At 38.2% G+C, this 20,797-nt stretch overlaps 1 protein-coding gene across 2 annotated transcripts in view; it reads right to left on the minus strand.

The window, feature by feature from the left end:
• ADD2 (adducin 2) overlaps positions 1-20,797 on the minus strand; it is a 906,318-nt gene that overhangs the window by 44,907 nt on the left and 840,614 nt on the right. For both annotated transcript variants that reach the window (XM_044083076.1, XM_044083077.1), the window contains exon 14: positions 18,241-18,354. In XM_044083076.1, coding sequence (XP_043939011.1) covers positions 18,241-18,354 — 114 coding nt within the window. The remainder of the gene's footprint in view (positions 1-18,240; positions 18,355-20,797) is intronic.

The following is a 20,797-nucleotide window of genomic DNA, read 5'->3' on the forward strand; positions in this document are numbered from 1 at the left end:
CTATTGATGCGATACCCTAACCCCATGTGCAAAAATTGGAAAAAGGGGTTGTGGATGTGCGGATAAATCAGAAGGATGCTCTCATTTTTAGGCTGCTCATTTTAAAGTATCCTCTTATGTTTGTTGTTACTGAATACATATAACTGCCCTGTGGTAGAAGGTTTAATGCAGCTGCATAAAAAAAATCATGTTAGTTGTACGTAAGACAGAAGGAGGATTTTTAAGGCCTAGCAGGCAGAATGAATTCAAACGGGAATTAATCCACCACAAACTAAGGGAAGGAGCCCATCTCTGCATTCTGTCTATATACACCCACTCCCTAGTTATAATACATCATTATGACATCCCTTCCTCACATCTTACTGCCACAGCTATTTGGTTTTCTTAGTTATCTGGTCACTAAAATAAATTCAAATAATAATGCTGTTCATTGTCTTATTTATTCAGGACAGAGGAGTAGAAGTACATCTCTTTGAAAAGGCGTATTGTACGCAATATTTGTAACTATATGTAATATGTCTGTATGATTTTCAGGTGTTTCTCAGACCCTGCTGTACAGCCTTCTAATGTACCTTGGAAAAAATGTACATTTCATTCCACATACACTTTAAGGATCAGTTCATGGAATATTTTTTATGGAATTTTGTTGCTAGTTCTTTGACCCACTTCTTATTCAAATACATTAGAGTCTCACAATTTTCATTCTGGAACGTTTTGTCCTACCAGAATGACACAGGGTGTTCAACAAGTTTTTATTTTTCCTTTTTTGTTTTTTTTATTATAGGTTCATAGGTAGGTTCTAGGCTATCGGCCCAAGGGCCTACGTAAGCCTAGCCAACAAGGTTCCCTGGCTTATGCCACCCAAGAAAGTTACTTTCCTGTACCACTGTTGAGCAGAGACACAGAAGTGATTCCCGGGGTGTATTTCCTACTTCCTATCCACTCATCAAAATTTTTCTTGAAGAGTGCTAATGAAGAACTTTGCTTGACATAGATGGGTAGCCTTTTCCAGAGTATGGGAAGTCTCTGGGAAAGGAATCTATCCCTCCAGCATATCCTGTTTATTGTGGTGACAAGGATTAGGTCCCTAGAGTGTGTAGATTGGAGGGATTGGGATTTCTTTAGGTGTAGCATGTCCAACAGCTGGTTAGTCCCTCTAGGTTAGTGGTCTCTTTTCAGGGGAGACCTGAGGTGATATTTATACAACTAGGGAAATTTCGCCTGTGCATTGGGGTACTTACTTCCCCTACCCACGATCAGTACCCATGGAAGCGTTAGATGTGAGTACATGCACACAACCCTTTCCTAGGGTACTGGTGGCTGGGAGGATGGTGCACAAGATGGAGACTGCAATACAGGAAGCAGAGGTGAATGCCAGCTCAATGAAATGCATTGTGGATAAATTAGAGAAGTCAAATGTTTTGTTTCAAAATCAGTTATTCATTGAGATGGAGGATCTGATTATAGAAGAATGTATAGTTACAACCCTGTAATCAGGAGGGTTGCGAGATGATTTATTAAGCAACTTAAATGAGCAGAGTGAACCAGAGAATGAAATATCTTTGGAAGATATTATGGAAAAAAATACAGCAAGAGGAAGCAAAAATGACATTAAAAGGAAACAGTACACAGTTAAAGGAAACCTATGCAGCAACAGTTGCAACTACCTATGGGGGATAGAAAGGAAAGAAGAAAGAGGATGTGATGAAAAGAGATACTGCCAGCCCAGCTAGCAGGAATTTTGTAAGTAATTTGTGAATATCAACATGATTTATATAGAAGTGTGACAAAGGGACATACTGCCAGCATAGCTGTCTGGAATTTTGTAAATGGTTGTGTGTCATTTGTGAATGCCAACATGCTTCATGTAAGATGTTTGTGTTGCAAATGTATTAGAACTGTATGTCATATATATATATATATATATCAAAACAGGTTTGTACAGATGTGTGTTGAAAAGATATTTTATAAAGTACTGAGCTTAAACATGGATCCACAGTGTGCTCTGCTGGAAGAGAACAGAAATGTACATACACTATTGTAACTGTTTAAATGTATATTTTTTTAACAGTGGAAACTGGAACACAGGGGGTTAACTTCATTCCAGCAAAACTTCAGAAAAATAGCTGAAATTAAATTACTTTATGACAGTAAGATACAGGATATTTATACAAGGGAGCTCTCTGAGTTGTCTCGAAGGAGAAATAATTACTTGGCTTGATATGTGGAAGTGTTTTATTGCTTTATTACTTCCAACAGCTGCATATATCTGAGGAAAAGCCCTTGTCTATGTATTTTCACAGGTGGATACCAAATACTGCTAGCTTTCAGCAGTAGGGGGTTTTACCTGGGATAGAGTCAGATGACAAGAAATTATTTCATTCTGCAAGCTATCCCAGCAGTAATATTTGAGATGTTAATTTAAGAACTCTCTGAGACAGACTCTGCATTCTGTAGTCTGTCTTAGACCTGACCAGAAGACCCATTCACCACACAGCTGCCTTGCCTCTCTAATTAAGTGCACTAGGGTACAATGATTCTCTTAGATATGGTCAGGAATATAGCAAAGCTTAATTTAGACACTTTTCTTTATTTATTTGAGACTATCCTGCAATGTTATTTTAAATATTTCCTGTGATTTTGAACTCTGGTGTAAATGCGAATATATATTGAGTATGTTCTTGTTCTTTTATCATTTATTAAATATATTTAAACCTTTCATTGTGGCTGATCTGTCTAGAGATATTTAAGTTCTGAGAGTACTTGCATATGTATTTGGTGACACTGTGTACGTCACTCCTAATAGCCTTGCTCTTGGTCAAACTACCATTTGTATTGATAGTAACATTACACAGTAAGATTGGGAACCCTTTGTTAAGGGCCTTAAAGTAGTTGATAAGGGGTTCTAATGGCAGTGATAACTACCTTATAGCTTGGGCCGAAGGGATCATAGCTAGCAAACCTGTGCCAGCCTTTCCCAGATGTGTGTGTATGTAAAACAAATGCCCAAGAGTGTTTGTGTGTCAGCTACTTGGGCAGAGTGTTGCAGGTCTTGACTTCGAACCTTGGCTAAGGACTCAACCCTATAGCTGTGCCAGTGGGGAGTCTTACTTGGGATCTAGAAAAAGAGGGAAAAAACAGCCCCAGACTGACTGTGATGTCTGTGTGCTCTTAAGGTAAATTGCACTTGATACAGAGAGCTGTACCTGGAAATACTGTGTGTGTACCTGTCATCCTCCCAATGTACATCCCCCACTGTTGTCAGTGGTGAAGATTGAGGCTTCTTGAATACTGGGGTTCTGGTGGCAGTGATAACTAGCTTACAGTCTGGGCAGAATAGGGCATAGCAAGTAAACCTGTGGCAGCCTTTTCCAGGTGTGTGTGTGTGTGTGTGTGTGTGTGTGTGTGTGTGTGTGTGTGTGTGTATGTGTGTAAAACTAATCTCCAGGAGTGTGTGTGTCAGCTACTTGGGCAGAGTATTGGAGGACTTGGCTTGGAACCCTGGCTAAGGACTCAACTCTACAGCTGTGCCAGTGGGGAGTCTTATTAGGGATCTGGAAAAAGAGGGAGAAACCAGCCCTGGACTGACTGTGTTCTCTGTGTGTGCTTAAGGGAAATTGCACTTGATGCAGAGAGCTGCATCTGGAAATACTGTGTGTGTACCTGTCATCCTCCAAATGTACGTCCCCCACTGTTGCCTGTGGTGAGGACTGGGGCTCCTTGATTACTGGTCCAGTGATAGGATGTCACAGAGGACATTTCAAAAATAAAATTTGTGGTGACAGTACAAACTAAAAGAAGTCAGGAGTTGAATAGATATGAGGTATGAGACAATCTAATTTTATCTTTGGGTGTTAAAACACAAAAGGTAAGAGTTTTTATTTTGATTAATAAAGAGACATTTTGTGACTTTTTTTAGAAACTGCACAAGGCATGAAAAAGTTTTTGTGTGAATATGAAAAGAGGCAGAATGATAATCCATGGAGTGAGTAAGTGGTTAAATCATCTTTTCGAGAGACAAAAAAGAAAGTACACATACAATTTTGAACAGAGGCAGAAAGAGAAACTTTAAAAGAACACTTAAAATTATTTGTAAAGAAGTAATGGACATTTCAAAAGTCTATGATAAAAGAGGTTTGTGGACTGGTGGATGGGATTATAATGTTGTTTTAACAGTAGAAATGGATAAAATTGTACACATTCTGAGTATCAAAAATATTGAAGGTAACAAGGGCATTGTAAAATATTGGGGACAACCAGAAATGTTTTTTTTTTGTGGGAAAGAAGGACATTTAGTGAATAACTGTGATAAAAAGGAATTATATATATATATGGGAAAACAAGACAGGATGCAAATAAATGTGAACTTGAATATTACAAATGTAAAAAAAAACTGGACATATATGGATGGAATGTAAAGTGAAAGAGAATGAAACAAATGATGAAAATTGTGGAAATCATAAACAGCACATTAAAAATAAAGAAGAGATAGAAATAGATGAAACTTTTGAAAAATAAAAGGGACATAGTAAAAGAAAAGTAAAGACAAAGGAGAGGAAATAGGAATAGAGTTGGAAGTTAGTGATGAAAGAGATATAAGCTGAAAAGTGGTAAGAGGAAAACAATTCTATTTGTAAAAGAGTAAAAGATAGAAAAGGGAAATTTAAAGCTATTAATATAAAAGAAAAGAAGAAAGGAAATGTATGACAGATACTAATTAAAGAAAGCAGTACAGGAAGAAAATTATATCCTTTATGTTTAGAACAGAGAAAGGAATAATTTAAGGATTTTTTTTCATTTAATGTAAACAGTATGGAAAATATAATTAGGATAGGAATTTAGACTGGTGTAATAAATATGATGTAGATATTACTATTTTGGAGGATATAAGGTTTCTGACGTATGAAGAAAGATTACAGACAGAAAAAATATGGGATGGGGAGATAATTTTGAATAAAAAAAAAACAGGAAATATATAAGAAAAATGATAGAAGTTATGAAATGTTGGAATTGGTTATATGGAGCAGAAAATCATGCACATATAGAAGGGGCACTTTAAAATCTGAAACTGATTATTTTCTGATATCAGAAGGAATATGTATAGCAGAAGAGGAAACTATTGCAACAGGTTTTTCAGATAATTTGGGAATAGGGATGGAAATATATGATAGTAAATGTTTGTCTTTTCGGCTTTTCCCGGTTAGGGGTTGCCACAGCGGTACTCCGGTCCGCTAATGATTGTCAGTCGATTTTTTTTATGGTGCCGAGTTGCCAGCCACGACACCCAACCTTCAGCGAAGGCATGCCCATCCACACATGTCTTTCGGAGGCCACTCGACGGCGGGGAGGACATGCAGACTCCACACAGAAGGCATTCTAGCCAAGAACCGAACAGGAGAACCTCTTGCTGTGAGGCAACAACGCTACCGGTGTACCACTGTGGCTTATATATGATAGTAAATAATACATTAAAATAGGAAGGGGAATAAAAAAAATAAATGGAAAAGAATTTTTATGAAAAAGGAAACTAATTAATTATACAATTAAGGAAAGATCATATTATGAACGCATTTAAAAAGCCTGAATGGTGGATTACTTTTAATGGAAAATATAAATGGAATTTTTTACATTGGCAGAGCAAAGTAAGAGAGAAATAAATGCAGGAATATGACAAAATATATAAATTTGCATTAAAAATTTAGAGAACAATAACAGAATATTACAAAAAGGAGAATAAATTTTATAAATTATGAAACAATTAAGTAATTATTATATTAAAGATACTTTTTATATTGTATAATGGAAGCGGTATCAGCATATTTAAGTAAGATAATGAAGAAGGATAGTTGTAAAAATGAGAGAAATGAAATATAAAGGAAGAAATTTAAAGAAAAGTCAATAACAGTTTATGGAAATTGTAAGTTATGTGGAAGATATGTGTAGAAAGAAAAAAAGACAAAGTACAAGGATGTGAGAATTAAATATAATTCTCTTTACAAATTAACAGGGAATTTGAGAAACAGATTACTTTATATTAATTGGATAAACTGCTTAACAGTTAAATGCAGAATTGGTAGCTTCTGGGCAGAACTGGATTTGAAAAGAATAAAAATCTAAAAAGAATGGCAAAAAGCCTTTGTTACATGTTTTTAATGAATGGTTAAATAAAGGTTTAAATCATAAGGAATTATGTAGTGGGATATTAAAGAACAATAAAATTATGCAAGTGTAAATAACAGCGTATAACAATAAGAAAGTAAGAGTCTTAGTGAATTATTGGCTAAGTAAAGGAATAGACATGAGCAATGGTATAATACAAGGGTGTCCTATGAGTAGTACTTTATTTGTTTTAGTTATGATTACAATAGTCAGTGAGGTTAATTGTAAAATGAAGACTGCAAAACATTTAATTTATGCAGACACTGAAATACCAGTTATGATGTCATATGCAGACAAAATTATTATAACAACTAAAAATAGAAAATGGATGAGAGAAGATATATTTTATTTAGTTGATTGTTTGAAAGACATGAATTTAAATAAACAGAAAACCAAAAGAATGGGAGACAAAATAAAAACAAATATACAATTTTCTGTGAAAGAAATCTCTTTATTAGGAGTGCATTTTGATCAAGAAAGTAACAGAAAGCAATGGGATACAGTATTAAAGGAATTGAAAGATATTTGTGCTTTATGGAAAATGTTCAGATTAGCTTATAAGAAGAAAGTAAGCCTGAATAATTCAGTATTAACAGGTAAAACAGCATATTTACCAACTATTATTAATACATAATATATGAAAAGCCATTGTTAGATTTTTTTTTCTTTTATATGGGGTTCTAGATTAAATCCTGTTAAAAGAGATGCATTATGTATATGAACAAAGAAGATGGAAGACTGGGTATGTTAAATCTGACAGTATATGCTGCATTATTAAATTTGTATATGGTTTTGAAATGTTTAAATGAAAAAAAAATTGAATTTAGTAACAAGATTAATTAAATATAGGTATGAAGAATTTTGGAAAACAAGAAGAAGTAATAAAATAAAGGAATTTTGTAATGAAGAAATAAAGAAGTATTAACAAAATATAAAAATGTGGAAAATAAAAACTGATGAAACAGAAGAAGATAGAAAAACATGATACAAAAATATTATGAGTCAATATTATTGTATCCATGGGAAAATGTACCAGAGGAAAAGATTAAAGCAATGAAAGAAAAAAAGAAAGAAAAAAAGAAAGAAAGAAATGGTGTAGTGATAAAGTTGAATGTCAAGATTTTTTTGTGGAAACTGGGAATAAAAAATACCAGAAAAAGCTAAAATGCTGTACAAAAATAAAAGTGAAAAATATATTTGTATTGTGGTGAAGAAGAAACAACAGAACATGTATTTTTGAAATGTAAGAGAGTTAAAAAAAACATGTGACCAATTATGTACACATTCTTTTCTAGAAATTTAAAGAACAGTGATAGTATAAACATGGATATGACTGAAAATGTTATTATAAGAATACAGGTAAAGAACAAAAAATTGAATATGAATAAAAAAAGTATTTTATGTTGTATGGGTATTATGGAATGAGAAGATTAATTAAATTATATTTAATGGAAAATGGACATTATCATTAATATTAAAAAAGTTCAGATTATAGTTATGGAAAAAGGAGTGGAGTTGAATTAATAAGTATGTATATAAGAACAATTGATAATGTATAGAAAAATAAAAATGAAAGCTACTTTAAATAATTGTATAACTTTCTAAATAAGTAGTCCAAAACAAAAATGTATGTGGTTGGTGCTAAAAGGTTGGGAGGGTGGCCTAATGGTTAAGGTGTTTGCCTTACAAACACAAGGTGCAGGGTTCGAGTCTCACAAGGGATAATTGTCTAGGCTTAAAATGGCTTACAAGGGCAGTTAGCTTAGTACTAGCCTATGAACCTATGAACAACACCAAGAACCAAATTTAGCACCAAGATGAAGACACTGGTCCCTGGAATGTAGTTTAATATTCTTTAATTAAAACAATCCACAACACATAACGTTTAGCGCTTTCATCAATACACATTGACTTCATCGATATGCTTGTGCTGTGTTGATGAGGTCATAACAAGGCCGAAATATGCATATTGATGAAGTCAATGTGTATTGATGAAAGCGCTAAACATTATGTGTTGTGGATTGTTTTAATTAAAGAATATTAAATTACGTTCCAGGGACCAGTGTCTTCATCTTGGTGCTAAATTTGGTTCTTAATGTTCTTTCTAAATAAGTATATATTTGAAAATGTAAATATTTGTATAATACAAAAACATGCAAATAAATAAAAGACCCCAACACTTAATAGTTGCAGTGGGATCTTTTACATCTGACTGAGCTACCAGCAACTCAAGCAGATGGGACCTCGATTTAACATTTAAAACTTTCACTACAAAAATTCAGACTGACAGGATTTTATATCACTGTTTGCACAAATCTGTCTTAGTAGTGGAAAGTCCTTTGGAATATTAGATGTTTAAAATAAGGTTTTTCTAACTAAATGAATTAATATGCTGAATAATCAATGATTCTTTACTTTCTTCCACCCTCATATCAGACATATATTCAAATATGGCAATTATAATATAAGCAGAAACAGATTATGTTTTCCTTTTACGAGCTTCTGATTTATGGAATTATTATAAAAAACAAAAAAAAAAACAAAATAAGTAATGATGATACATGTTTATATCTGAGATCTGACATGGCCCAGTGTACTTTGGTATTTATGATTGACCTATCAAAGTAAATAGCTCTGTAAGTGAAATAATGGTACACGGTTATTTAGATGAATGAAGTGGAAATATTCTGTCTGTAATATGAGTTTTGGGGTGCTCTGCAATAAGGCTTAGATAACATGTAGTGGGGTACCCATCTACTAATTCTGTATATTATAAAACAGCAGTGATTTTGGTTTTCCTAATCTTACAGCACAAAATATTTCAAGTCTCACAAACCATACCCCCATGTATTCCATTTATACATGTTTGCAGTAGTGTTTTCCACTGACTTCAAAGTCTTTACTGAATAAGACTTTAGGAAGTTTGTATAGGAGGGAATGGAGTATCATGCAAATGGCTTTGAATTCTAATTTGGAGACAAATTTTAATATTTTGTAGTGATAACCATTAATTTAGTATAGCATCAACAAATGAACTGGAAAGGAAAACACCAACCTTCGCGTAAGGATTGAACTCAGGACATTCCACATTTTGTGTGGTTGTCACTACAACTGGACTGATAAGTAGTATGTATTCAGTTGGGTATCTGACCAAAGTATCCATTGATTCTTTTTTTTGTCCAGTGGCAATGACAAGTGCACAAAATGTGGCAGTTCCTGGATTCAATCCTCAGACAAGGATTGGTATTTTCCTTTCTTGTTCAGGTTTTTGTAGTGATGGTTCATTTATTTGTTGTGTTTTTAATAGTGTGGTGAGGGATAGGTGTTAGGATTTTATAGTTTTATATTTTAGCTCTGTTCTTGTTTGTTTTATTTTTAGTTCATTTAGATAGTCTTTAGCGTCTGTGAGACATCGCTTTGTTCTGTTTACTTCCATTAGGGCAAATTACAAATAGCAGGAGTGATACTAACAAATGCAGTGGATCAGGATTTTTGAGATATGCCCTAATGCAGTAGGCACTTTCACTGAGGATGGGCATTACTGCAGGTATGTTACTCACTCATACCAGTGACATAAGCCTGTAGGGACTCTGCCTCTTTAAGAAGTAAGGCACCTTTAGTTAAGTTTCGATGGTTTCCAGTGAGAAATTCTTACCCTCTAGTTTGTCCCCATACATGTGCCCTACACCTTCTCCCAGAAGAGAGGTGAGCATTCTAAGCCTCACCACTTCTCCCTCCTCTTACCCCAAACTCCAACAGGTGCCATCAAACTTTAATCACCTGGTTTTATTGTACATCAATGAGCTGGGCTGAGAATCAGGTCAGTTTTGCTGGTAATAATATTTTTGAAATAAATGTTTACTCATGGTTAGTGTTTTATTTTATTTTATTTTTTGTTACATTTTTTTAACTTTTTTATTCTAATAAATACAGATTTTATTTCTAAGGGTTGATTTAAGTGGGCAGTGTTTTTGGGAGGGGTTTGTGCATGTAGATTTTACGCATACAGTATATAAAGTTATGTTTTACATTACAGTGAATGGGATACAATATCTGTATTTTAGCTTTCTTTATTTGACTTAGTGTTTTAAATTAAAATAAACACAGATTTGGGTCTAGAGAGGTTGTTTTAGGCGGGAGAGAGTTATTTTTTGGGGGTCTCACTGTTTCTTTTTTCTCTGTACATTGTCCAAACCTTTACTTTTTTTTTTTAGACTGTAGAATAAATAATGCAAGTTTAGGAGAATTTTAGTATTTGGTAACAAACCAAGAATGTAGCTAAATAGTTAATGTTACACCAAATATATAATGCAATACAAACTTATCATGCATGCAATGTATATATATATATATATATATATATATATATATATATATATATATGTGTGTGTGTGTGTGTGTGTGTGTGTGTGTGTGTGTGTATACACATACAGAGAGAGAGAGGGGTGGGGAGGGTTGGATATATATTTATGAATGTTGCAGCCAATCAGTAATTCAGGAAATATGATAAATGAAGGAAAAACCTATGAAGACATGAAGAACATGCAACCTCCATAGAGGTAGTAACTGGAAGTAAGGACAGAACCCCCAACAAAGACAATGTAGTATCAGGTTACTATGTCTTAGGCTTCAGTAAATATTTATATTTACTGCATTTGGACATGCTTTGTGGTGGCAACTTCTGTTTTGCTAAGATTATTTATTTTTTATGCATCAGTATTCAGTCCTTAGCTATGCATGACTTCTACTTTTACTATTTACCCATTCTTGTATGGAAAGTACTTGGAAAATGGACACTGGTGTCTCACTGTCCCACTGCTGTAAATCAGAGTAAATAAATGCATACATACATAAACCACTACTGGACTGACTCAGGTGCATTTGTAGAGTAGAACCAGTTATAAGGGAACACACTGCCTGATTTATGTGAATATATATTTAGAAATACAACTAAATAAAGTATGCATTCAAATCTCCCTGCTAAAAAGAAATTTGATAATTCATAGTAGAAAGCAAAACCACAGGAAGAATGGAGCGGATGCAGCACCTGTCCCAGATGCTAATTTGTAGGAGAGTAGATCAGCATATGCCACTTTTAAAAAAAAATAGTTTGTAACTTATTAACTATCATTAAGCAATCACAGCTATAAACACTTACAGACAGCTTTGTAAGAGTCAAACTGTTCTTTTTTTAAGTAGTTGTAGGGTGTTCATACTAAGAATACCTGTTAACTGTCCAACCATGCTTATTTAAGTAACAATGGAATATTTGTTTTTACGTTAATAAATTCACTTTTTATAATTGTTCTATGTTGTTTTTATTAATGACAACATAGAACATTTATAGAAAATTTTATTACTCTAACAACCTAATAAAAAATTGATGGTTTAAGCTACTGTTAAGTAATGCAATTACTTACAGAAAGCACAATGTTGCTAAATAAGTGTGTTGCCTAGGGTGCCAAACTCCCTTGCTACAGTTCTGGCAAAAATGATGGCAAGCAACTTGTAGATAGTTTAGTGAGCATGTGATGTGTGGTCTGCAACGAAGAACTCATTTCGACAGTATGCCAGTGTATCTCCGTCTGCTGGAGTGCTAAAGCTGGAACACAGCAACAAATCCAGCTTATGTATCTCAAATGCTGTGAGAGACAGGGCTTGGTTTTGTAGCAGCCCTGGTGGACATGTTGTCAGGGTGATATTCTCATGAGAATGATGAAGACACTCCACCAGAGATGTAGCTTGCTAATATGGTGTCCAGTGCTGCCCCCAAATCTGGTACTCCCCTCAATAAAGAATAGTTGTGTAAGAACTTACCATAGCCTTAGATGTCCTTCTCTTCAATGTTGCAGTATTCATCACAGTAGGGGAGGTTGCTGCCTACGTCGACATCCGGCCAGTATACCAAAGTCTTGCTTCAGGGGGGGTATGTGTGATGTCCTGAGCCAGGGCCATAAAGCTACATAGGGTGTAAAAGTGACGTCTGCATGTACCCTCTTCAGAATGGACTGCCGCATACAGTAGTACTCCTGGAGGTTTAAGAAGGGTCAAGTTAGTTAGACCCTAGAGACTCACATGTGGACTAGAATAAGGGTACTTGTTAGGCTGTGATTAGTGGAGAAGTCAGCAGGAAGGCAAGACGATGTACCCACAGGTAAGTGGGGTATAATAGGCAGGTGAGCAAAAAGGGGCAGGAAGGGAGGGACTGAATACTGCTACATGGAAGAGAAGGCCATCTAAGGTTATGGTAAGTTCTTTCACAACTATTCTATGTCCTTCTATTCACATGTTACACTACTCATAACAATAGGGAGAATGCTAAAGCTTTTAGGTATGAACTTGGGTGGAGGATAGGGGTCCTTGGTCAATGAGACCCTGAAGAATGGACTTGGCGAAACCAGTTCCAGCCCTAGAGGCTAGGTCCAGCTTGTAATGTTTGGCAAATGTGTGTACTGATGCACAAGTGGCAGCTTCTAGAATTGAGGCACAGTCAACCCCCTTGAAAAAAAAACGCCGAGGAAGCAGCTGTCCTGGTAGAGTGTGATTTGACCTGGGCCTGTAACGTTTTACCATGAGCGGAATAACACATTCCAGTGGAGTTTGAGATCCATGAGGAAATGGTTTGTTTGGTGACTGCCTTCCCTAGAGCCCTAGGATGTAAAGAAATTAAAAGCTGATCAGATTTTCTAATAGGTTTTGTCTTATCTAATACCTCAGTTGTCTGTGTACATCTACAGAGTGCAGTGTTCTCTCAGAAGCATTTTGGGGGTTAGGGTAAAAAACAGGAAGGTTAATGGTTTGGTTCATTAACCACCTTAGGCATGAAGGAGGGATTAGTTCTGAGGTCAACCCTGTCTTAGTGGAAAATGAGGTAAGGAGAGATGGCCATAAGGGCTTGTATCGCTGATACCCTCTTGGCGAAGGTAAGGGCCACTAGTAGGACAGTCTTAAAGGTGTACAGTTTTAGGGTTACTGAATGTGCTGGTTCAAAAGGAGGGAGTGTTAGTTTTTCCTAGTACAAAATTCAGGTCCCAAGGTGGAGGGATAGGCTTCCTTGGGGGCCTGATATGAAGGACTCCTTTCAGGACCAGCTTGACATACAATCTGGATACCAGCAGTGGTAACATGGGCAGACAGGCAGAGATGGCAGAGAAATGGACTTTGACTGATGAGTAGATTCGTCCTGAGTGAAGAAGCTCACACAAATAGGAAAGGACCAAGGGAACAGGGATAGTCTTAGGGTCCTGTTTTTTCCTCTGACACCACCTGGAGAATCTTTTCCATTTTGCAGTGTAATTTCATCTGGTGCAAGGTTTCCTGGCCTCCTGCAGGACATTGAATATAGATGTCTGAAGGGGATTAGAACCCTATCACTCATAAGGTCAGCTTTAAGTTGTTCACTTGAGGGTGTAATAGGGATCCCCTGTTTTGTGTGAGCAAGTCTATCTGGTGGGGTAACCTGTGGTGATTGCCCCTGGTTAGTAGGTAGAGAAGGGGAAACCAATACTGTCTTGGCCAGTAGGGGGTCATCAACAGGATTTTTTGGGTTGTCCTTCTGGATCTTGAGGACAACTTTGTGAATCAGAGTGAAAAGTGGGAAGGCATAGAGATACATTCCCTCTCAATGAAAGGAGAAGGCGTCCACTTTCCAGGCTTGTGGATGTGGGGCCCTTGTGCAAAATTTGGGCATCTGTTTGTTCTGGGATGAGGTAAACAGATCTAGTTGTGGAATACTCCACCTGTGTATAAGATCTAGGAATACCTCTCTATGAAGCATCCATTTGTGAGAGGGAGCTGAAGTTCTACTTAGATAGTCTGCCATAACATTCTCTGTGGAGGGAATGTAAACTGCTAGTAGATGGACATTGAGGGTTGTTGCTAAGGTCCAGATTTGGATGGCTAAGCTGCAAAGGGGGTAGGATCTTGTCCCCCCCTGTTTGTTTATATACCACATGACAGTCATGTTGTCCGTGATTACTTTGAGAGCCCCTGGAAATAGGGCTGTTTTGAAAGTCTGTAGGGCTAGTTGGAGTGCCCTCATTTCTTTGACATTGATGAGGTCCCTTAGTCTTAGTGTGGACCATTTTCCCTGCGCAGTTACCTGTCTTGGGTTGTGCTGTAGCACTGCCTCCCAACCCAAGTTTGATGCGTCTGTGGTGAGTTCTTGCTGGTGGGCATGAACCTTTAATGGAATTCCCTGGTTGTGATGGATGGGAGAGCTCCATCACTGGATTTCTCTGTTCACATTGGAGTAGGGGAAGAGGAGAGTCCAGGAGATGGGCATGTTGGCTCCATAAGTTCTTCAAGATCCACTGGATCTTTCTCAGGTAGAGTCTTGCTAGGGCTAACATGGGTATCAGGGAAGCCATGTGTCCCAGCACCCTTAGGAATTCTCGTGCTGGTAATGAAGGGAGACTGCTGAGTTTGTTGAAGTATGTGCCAAGATCCAAGATTCTTTGTTCTGGGATAAAGGCTTTCGTTAGGTCTGTTCTGATTCTGCATCCCAAGAAAATCATGTCTTGTGTGGGTTGCAGATGCGACTTTGCGTTGTTTACAGTGAACAATAGGTGGGTCAAGGTGTAGATCCCGTCTTAGGTACTCTTGGAGGACTTGGCGGCCTTGATGAAGAACCATCAGATCATATAGGTATGTGTATAGTTGTATACCCTGTGTTCTGCAATGACTGATGAAAGGTGCTAGACATTTTGTGAACACTCGAGGGGCTGTGGGGAGCCCAAAGGGCAAGACAGAGAACTGAAAATGCCAGGAACCTACTGCAAAGCAAAGGAATTTCCTGTAGTCTGGGTGAATTGGTAAGTGGAGGTAGGTATCCTTCAAATCTAGGACTACCATGAAGCCCTGATTGGGAATGAGTGGCAGGAGTAAAGGTAGGGTGATCATTTTGAAGTTGGGTACCTTGAGAAAAAGGTTTAGGAAAGATAAGTCCAGAACTGGTCTCTATGGGCCATCTTTCCTTGGTACCAGAAACATTCTTGAATAAAATCCTTTGTTTTTTGGGGTGGGTGCTATTTGTTCTATGGTGCCTTGGGCTAGAAGTTGTTGAATGATAGTGGGGAAGAAGTGGATTTGATTTGTTGGTGATTGAGGAATTCCCTGGAAGGGGGGCAGCATCCACCAAGTCATGAAGTAACCCCTTTGAATGATGGAAAGTACCCATTTTTCTGTAGTAATCTTCCACCAGGAGGGTAGGGAGATGGTGAGGCGAAGGGACAGAGGGTTAGTTGCAAAGGTAAGTCATAGAGGAGGTGGTCTACCTTGGTCAGACTCTCTCTGAAAGGGTAGAGTAGCAGGATTGGTTGGAAACCTGGGGGCAAAGGTTTTCCTTGGTTACCTGCATCCCTTTGTTTAAGGAACTGTGTGGGGGGTTTGCCTCCTGACAAAAGAAGTCTTCTGTGGATAGTTTCTGTGGTATCTGGGAATGGGGGATACCAGCAAGTGTTTTAGGTTTTGCAGTTCTTTTCCCTTCTCTTGAAGGGATTTAAGATGTTCAGATGAGGCTTGGCCAGAAAGGGCTTTATTGTCTAGGGGGGCATCCAGGAGTTTTGTTCGTACATCTAAGGGCAGAGGCTGAAGTCTTAGCCAGGAGTATCACCTTAGTACTGAGTCAGAAGCAGCAGATTTGGATGATGCTACCACAAGATCGTAACTGCACTTTATGGAGTGCCTAGTTACTTGGGATGCTGCTGAGAGTAGGTTGCTTAGTTGAGTTTTAATATTGGATTCGGGTGCCTCTGAAAATAGGGTAGAAGCCTTGGCAATTGTGTCCAGGACATAGCCATGTGGGTTTGGTAGTTCAGTGCTCTTACAGCAAGAGTAGAGGAGATATATACTTTTTACCTAGCCTATCCATAAATTTACTGTCTTTATCAGTCGGACAGAGGGCAGTAGAAGGTAATTGTCTAGATGTTCTATCTGCAGAGACTGCGATAACAGCAAGGTCTGCTGGTGGGGTTCTGAAAAGGAAATAGGTGTCCTGTGGGACCTTATAGAAATGGTCAGAATGTTTAGAGGCCGGGGGCTGTGAGTCAGGTGCTTGTGAGGTGGCTAAAAAGGCATCCTGGAAGGCAGGGAGCAAGGGAGGCACAGCTGAAGGGGATGGCTGTTCCATTTGGAGCAGGTCAACATACCTTTTCTTAATATCGGTGACCTCTGAGACCTGCCACTTAAAATGTTCCCTCATGAGGGAAATGGTATCACCTAAGGTGAATTTTTCCTCAGGAGACTCAGGGGTGATGAGATCCTCTTCCTCTGGGGTAATGAAATCCTTGGGTGAAACTATTTGAGATTCATAGGTCACAGAATCTTCATCTGAGGAGAGCTCTTCCTCTGATACAAGTGAAGGGGGCCCTGTATGAGACACAGTAGGTTGTTGCTGTGTCTGTAGAGCCTGGAATGCCTTAAACAGGCTCTGAGAGAAAGCTTCTCATCCTGGGACAGGATGTGTTTCTGCGTGCTTTACTTTCTGTTTTCTCTTCATAGGGAAAGATGGTAGAGAAAGAGAGGGAGCCGACGTCTGGGTGGATGGAGGAGCAAGAGCAGGGCCCTCCGACTGAATGAGATGTGGTTCCCCTCCGCCATCAGGATCTGATGGCTGGCATGCCTCAACGGATTTACTTGAGGTTTCCGATGGTCCAGCTTCCATAGTGGTTCCTGGGCCTAGCAAGGAAATGGATGTCCAAAGAGATCCCAGGCTTTCAACAGTCTCAAGAATCTCCCCTGACGTCTGAGGCACAGTATGAGAATCAGGCCTGGTTTTCTCAGCCTTCTTCCATGGCAGCTCTACAGACAGGCCTGCTCCTCCCTCCATACTGAGCATGAGATGTCGGAGCCTCTGATTTTCCAAGTAAAGTTTAAGGGTGGCCAGACGACTATGAAGCTTCTTCTGAATGAATGATTTGCAAATGGGGCAGGACGTATGGTCGTGGGCCTCACCTAAACAGAATACGTACTTATTGTGTGAGTCCTTGTGAGGAATTGGTCTCCCACAAGCACACTTCCCCTTTCTAGTGGACATGTACATATTAGCAATAAACAAAAGAATAAAGAAAACCCCACAGGGTACGTATCTGTAGCGACCGTTTGTAGCGGTCGTCTGAAATCAGGATCTGCTTCCCGAATTGGCGAACTGGAGTCTGACATTCACTGCGGCAGAAAAATTATCAAGAGGGTATGTGCAGATGTCACTTTTATGCCTTACATTGCTTTATGGCCCTGGCACAGGACGTCACATGTAACCCCCCCCCCCCAAAGCAAGACTTTGGTATACTGGCTGGATGTTGATGCTGCAGGCAGCAACCTCCCCTACTGTTATGAATACTGCAACATGTTTATAAAAGGACATCTACTGAGTATTAAATCACTTTGTGGGTGGGGGGGGGGCATTTCTCTCCTTTTAAACTGTAGCAACTGCTTGCCACATTTGTAGCAAACAGCTGATACAATTCACACATGGCTTCAGTGCAGACCAAATATCAATACTGGCATTTGAACACTGGTAATGCACTGAAGACCAATTAGCATCTGCCAGTTGCATCCCCTAGCACTTTGCCCCTGTGGAGGCTGCCATCTTTGCCCCACCCTTGCTATGCTACAAAGATGGTTGGACATTATCTGTGATAGTGGTATTGCTTAGTGCTAAGGAATGCTAGGGTTTCAACTGCATTATCATTTATGGGGGGGCTGCCCAAATGACATTCTGAAACTCTACAGCTATGCTCTTTCCCAGATACTACACTGCATTGTGAGACCATGTTCAGGAAACAGGATTTTAACCTAGGATTGTGTGCTTGTAAGATTAACAAGCTTAGCAACTCTTAATACTACAAATGAGATGCACATTCCATGATTATTTCCTCCTGTTTATGTGCCCAAAACTTGGGTTATTAACCAGGTTCATACTAAATCAAATTCAAACTGTACTGACATTCTTTTTTACAGTATGCTGGAAATAAGACGAAAAAGCCAGTTTGCAAATGAGGACATCAGCACAATAAAGAAAACAAATACATTCGTATTAAGCTTGCACAGTTGGGTTAAAAAGATAGCTAACTGTGAGCTTACCTCCTGATGACTTGGTAGGGGATGTTGGCGGAGTCTTCAATGGGGACATTACAGGGGTTGTATCTGGGGTCTTCACGGGGGACTCCACTGTGGTGCTGTCTTTCTCAGAAGGACCTGAATAAGCACAGAAAAAGTGGTTTGCAATAACGACTGTGTGTTACTGCGTTGCATTTAAAATTGTACCATGAAAAGATAATGAGGAGGGTATGAAGATGCAAACAGCTGTTAAAAAAGGATCAACAGTGCTTAAAATACTATGTCAAACATATTACAGGTTGCCTTAAAACAAGGAACACAAAACCTACTTATCAAGAGATACTGGGTATCTTATTCCAGCTCCTTTTTCATAAAATATCATTTGTTGAAGCCAACCTACTAAAACAGCAATTCATTTAAAAGAATAAAAATAAACTCAGACAAAAAAAATGACTGGGACAGAGCCCCCTCAGTTCCCATCTGGAAGGAACTCCTGATTTATAATAACTCCAGTCTTGACACAGTTTGAAAAATGATATGGCAACTTTGAACAAATGTCAGTTTTGACAGACTGGTACTATGTTGTTTAGATTCACAGGTAATTGCTAAGCTAATGACCCTAGGTGGCCTTTTTAAGCTTAGCCATGCTTCCCAAAGGTGGGACTCAAACCTTGTACCTTTTGTTTGTGAGGTAATCTACTTAAGAGTTATGCAAACCCCTATTTCTTGAGTTATAAGTATAATGAAACATTCCAGAAGTTTGTACGTGCTTGGAGAAGGACGGAATACTTACATGGAAAGCTAGGTATCTGATCGCATAGAAAGATTCATGCAAATGTTAACACCAGCAGGGAATTCGAAGTCATAATTTGGTCTTTTCACTTCATTCTTCCTGAGAACTGTGAGAAGGGGTTGGGTGAGAAGAAAGAGTATTCTCCCTGACCATGCTATGAAACACTCTGCATCAGGTCTTATACGTCAGCACATAGTAATGTAGAGGTGTGCCAACAGCCAGCAGTAGCAAGCATACACAGCCCTGGGGTAATGTTTTCATTCCACAACATGGACAGGACACATGACTGACTTTCATAGAGCTGCTGAGATGTGCTGCAACTTCATATTGAGGTATTGACTTCAGCTTACAGCTCATCACATTGTAGAAATAGGTTTTCTAATTTGTGAGACAAGGAGTGCCATGGCATGTCCAACAAACTTAATTTACAGGACTGTCTGCCCTCTCTGCTTGAAGAAAGACTTTAGTAGAGGTGGTTTTATGTATGCCTACAATGTTGCAGCTTAAAAAGAAATGCACACAGACCTTCAAGTTACTGGGACAGCTGGGCTGAGACATTATTTACATAATGAGTTCCTCACACAGAGAGAATAAGTGTTCCAGAGAGCTGAGTTATTCTGTAATTCCTGGCAGTTAAAATAAATATGGGGGAAACTTGAAAACAAATTATTTGGTGTAGGAAAAAAAATCTTAATATAACCTTCATTTGTGTCACCGATATGAGAGATAACACCACCAACTATTTTTTTGTCTTGTACCTAAAGTAATGAACATAATTTTACCAACTTTATGTCAGCTGTGTAGTGACATCATTAAGTGAAATGGTATTTACAGCATTTATGCCCAACAGGCTCTATTTACTTTGTGATGTTTAAGATATAAATTTAACATGAAGCCTGTTTGATCTGTAAATTTATGTTGGGGATGCAGATACACAATACCCACAGAATTTCTTCTCAGGCACTTGGTAGGAGATCATACAACAGGGCCTAAATTTGATAGAGACACCATCAAATGCCAAGAAAATGTAATGGAAGCACAACACTCGGCTTAGATATACCTAAACGATTAGTTCAAGCAGAAAGAAACAAAGGCACTTAAGAACCTAGAGTCTGAACTGTTAAGACAGACTAGCGGCAACATTTGTTTATATTTTGAGGAGTACTAACTTTCATGGGATTGGCTTTCTTATGTGAAACACAGTTATATTTGAAACTTCTATATCAGACTGGCCAAAAATTGCATCTTCCTCAGTATCTTGGAACTTAAAACTAACTTAAGATAGTAACACTACCACATCCAGAGGGCACATTCATGTAACCCAGGTACTGCCACAATTATGGAAAGAATATTTCTGCTTATGGAGAAGAGAAAAATGAGTCTAAACAGATTCTGTGATATACCTTCATATGGGGCTTGGCTCACTGCGCTATACTCCAGTTATGAATATTCAGTGCTATACTGTTAACGGGGTTATGTCTTCTGGTTTGTACCCTACTTATGTACCCCAGTTATGAAAATTCAGTGGTATATCTTTAATAGTGATAGGCCCTCTGGTATGTACCCTACTTATGTACCCCATTTATGAAAATTCAGTGGTATATCTTTAATAGGGATAGGCCCTCTGCTTTGTATCCTACTTATGAAAAATACATTTTTTCTCTTGATTGATTTCCTATTCCTAAATCTAAAGTTAGGTGAGGTTCCTACTACATTGTTAACTTTATCACTGGATTTAAGAACAGGAAATCAGTCAAGAGATCACTTTGCTGCAATAGACATAGGGAT

Source organism: Protopterus annectens, chromosome 9.part0 (assembly GCF_019279795.1).
Source record: "Protopterus annectens isolate FY-2018-M chromosome 9.part0, PAN1.0, whole genome shotgun sequence".
Lineage (NCBI taxonomy): Eukaryota > Metazoa > Chordata > Ceratodontiformes > Protopteridae > Protopterus > Protopterus annectens.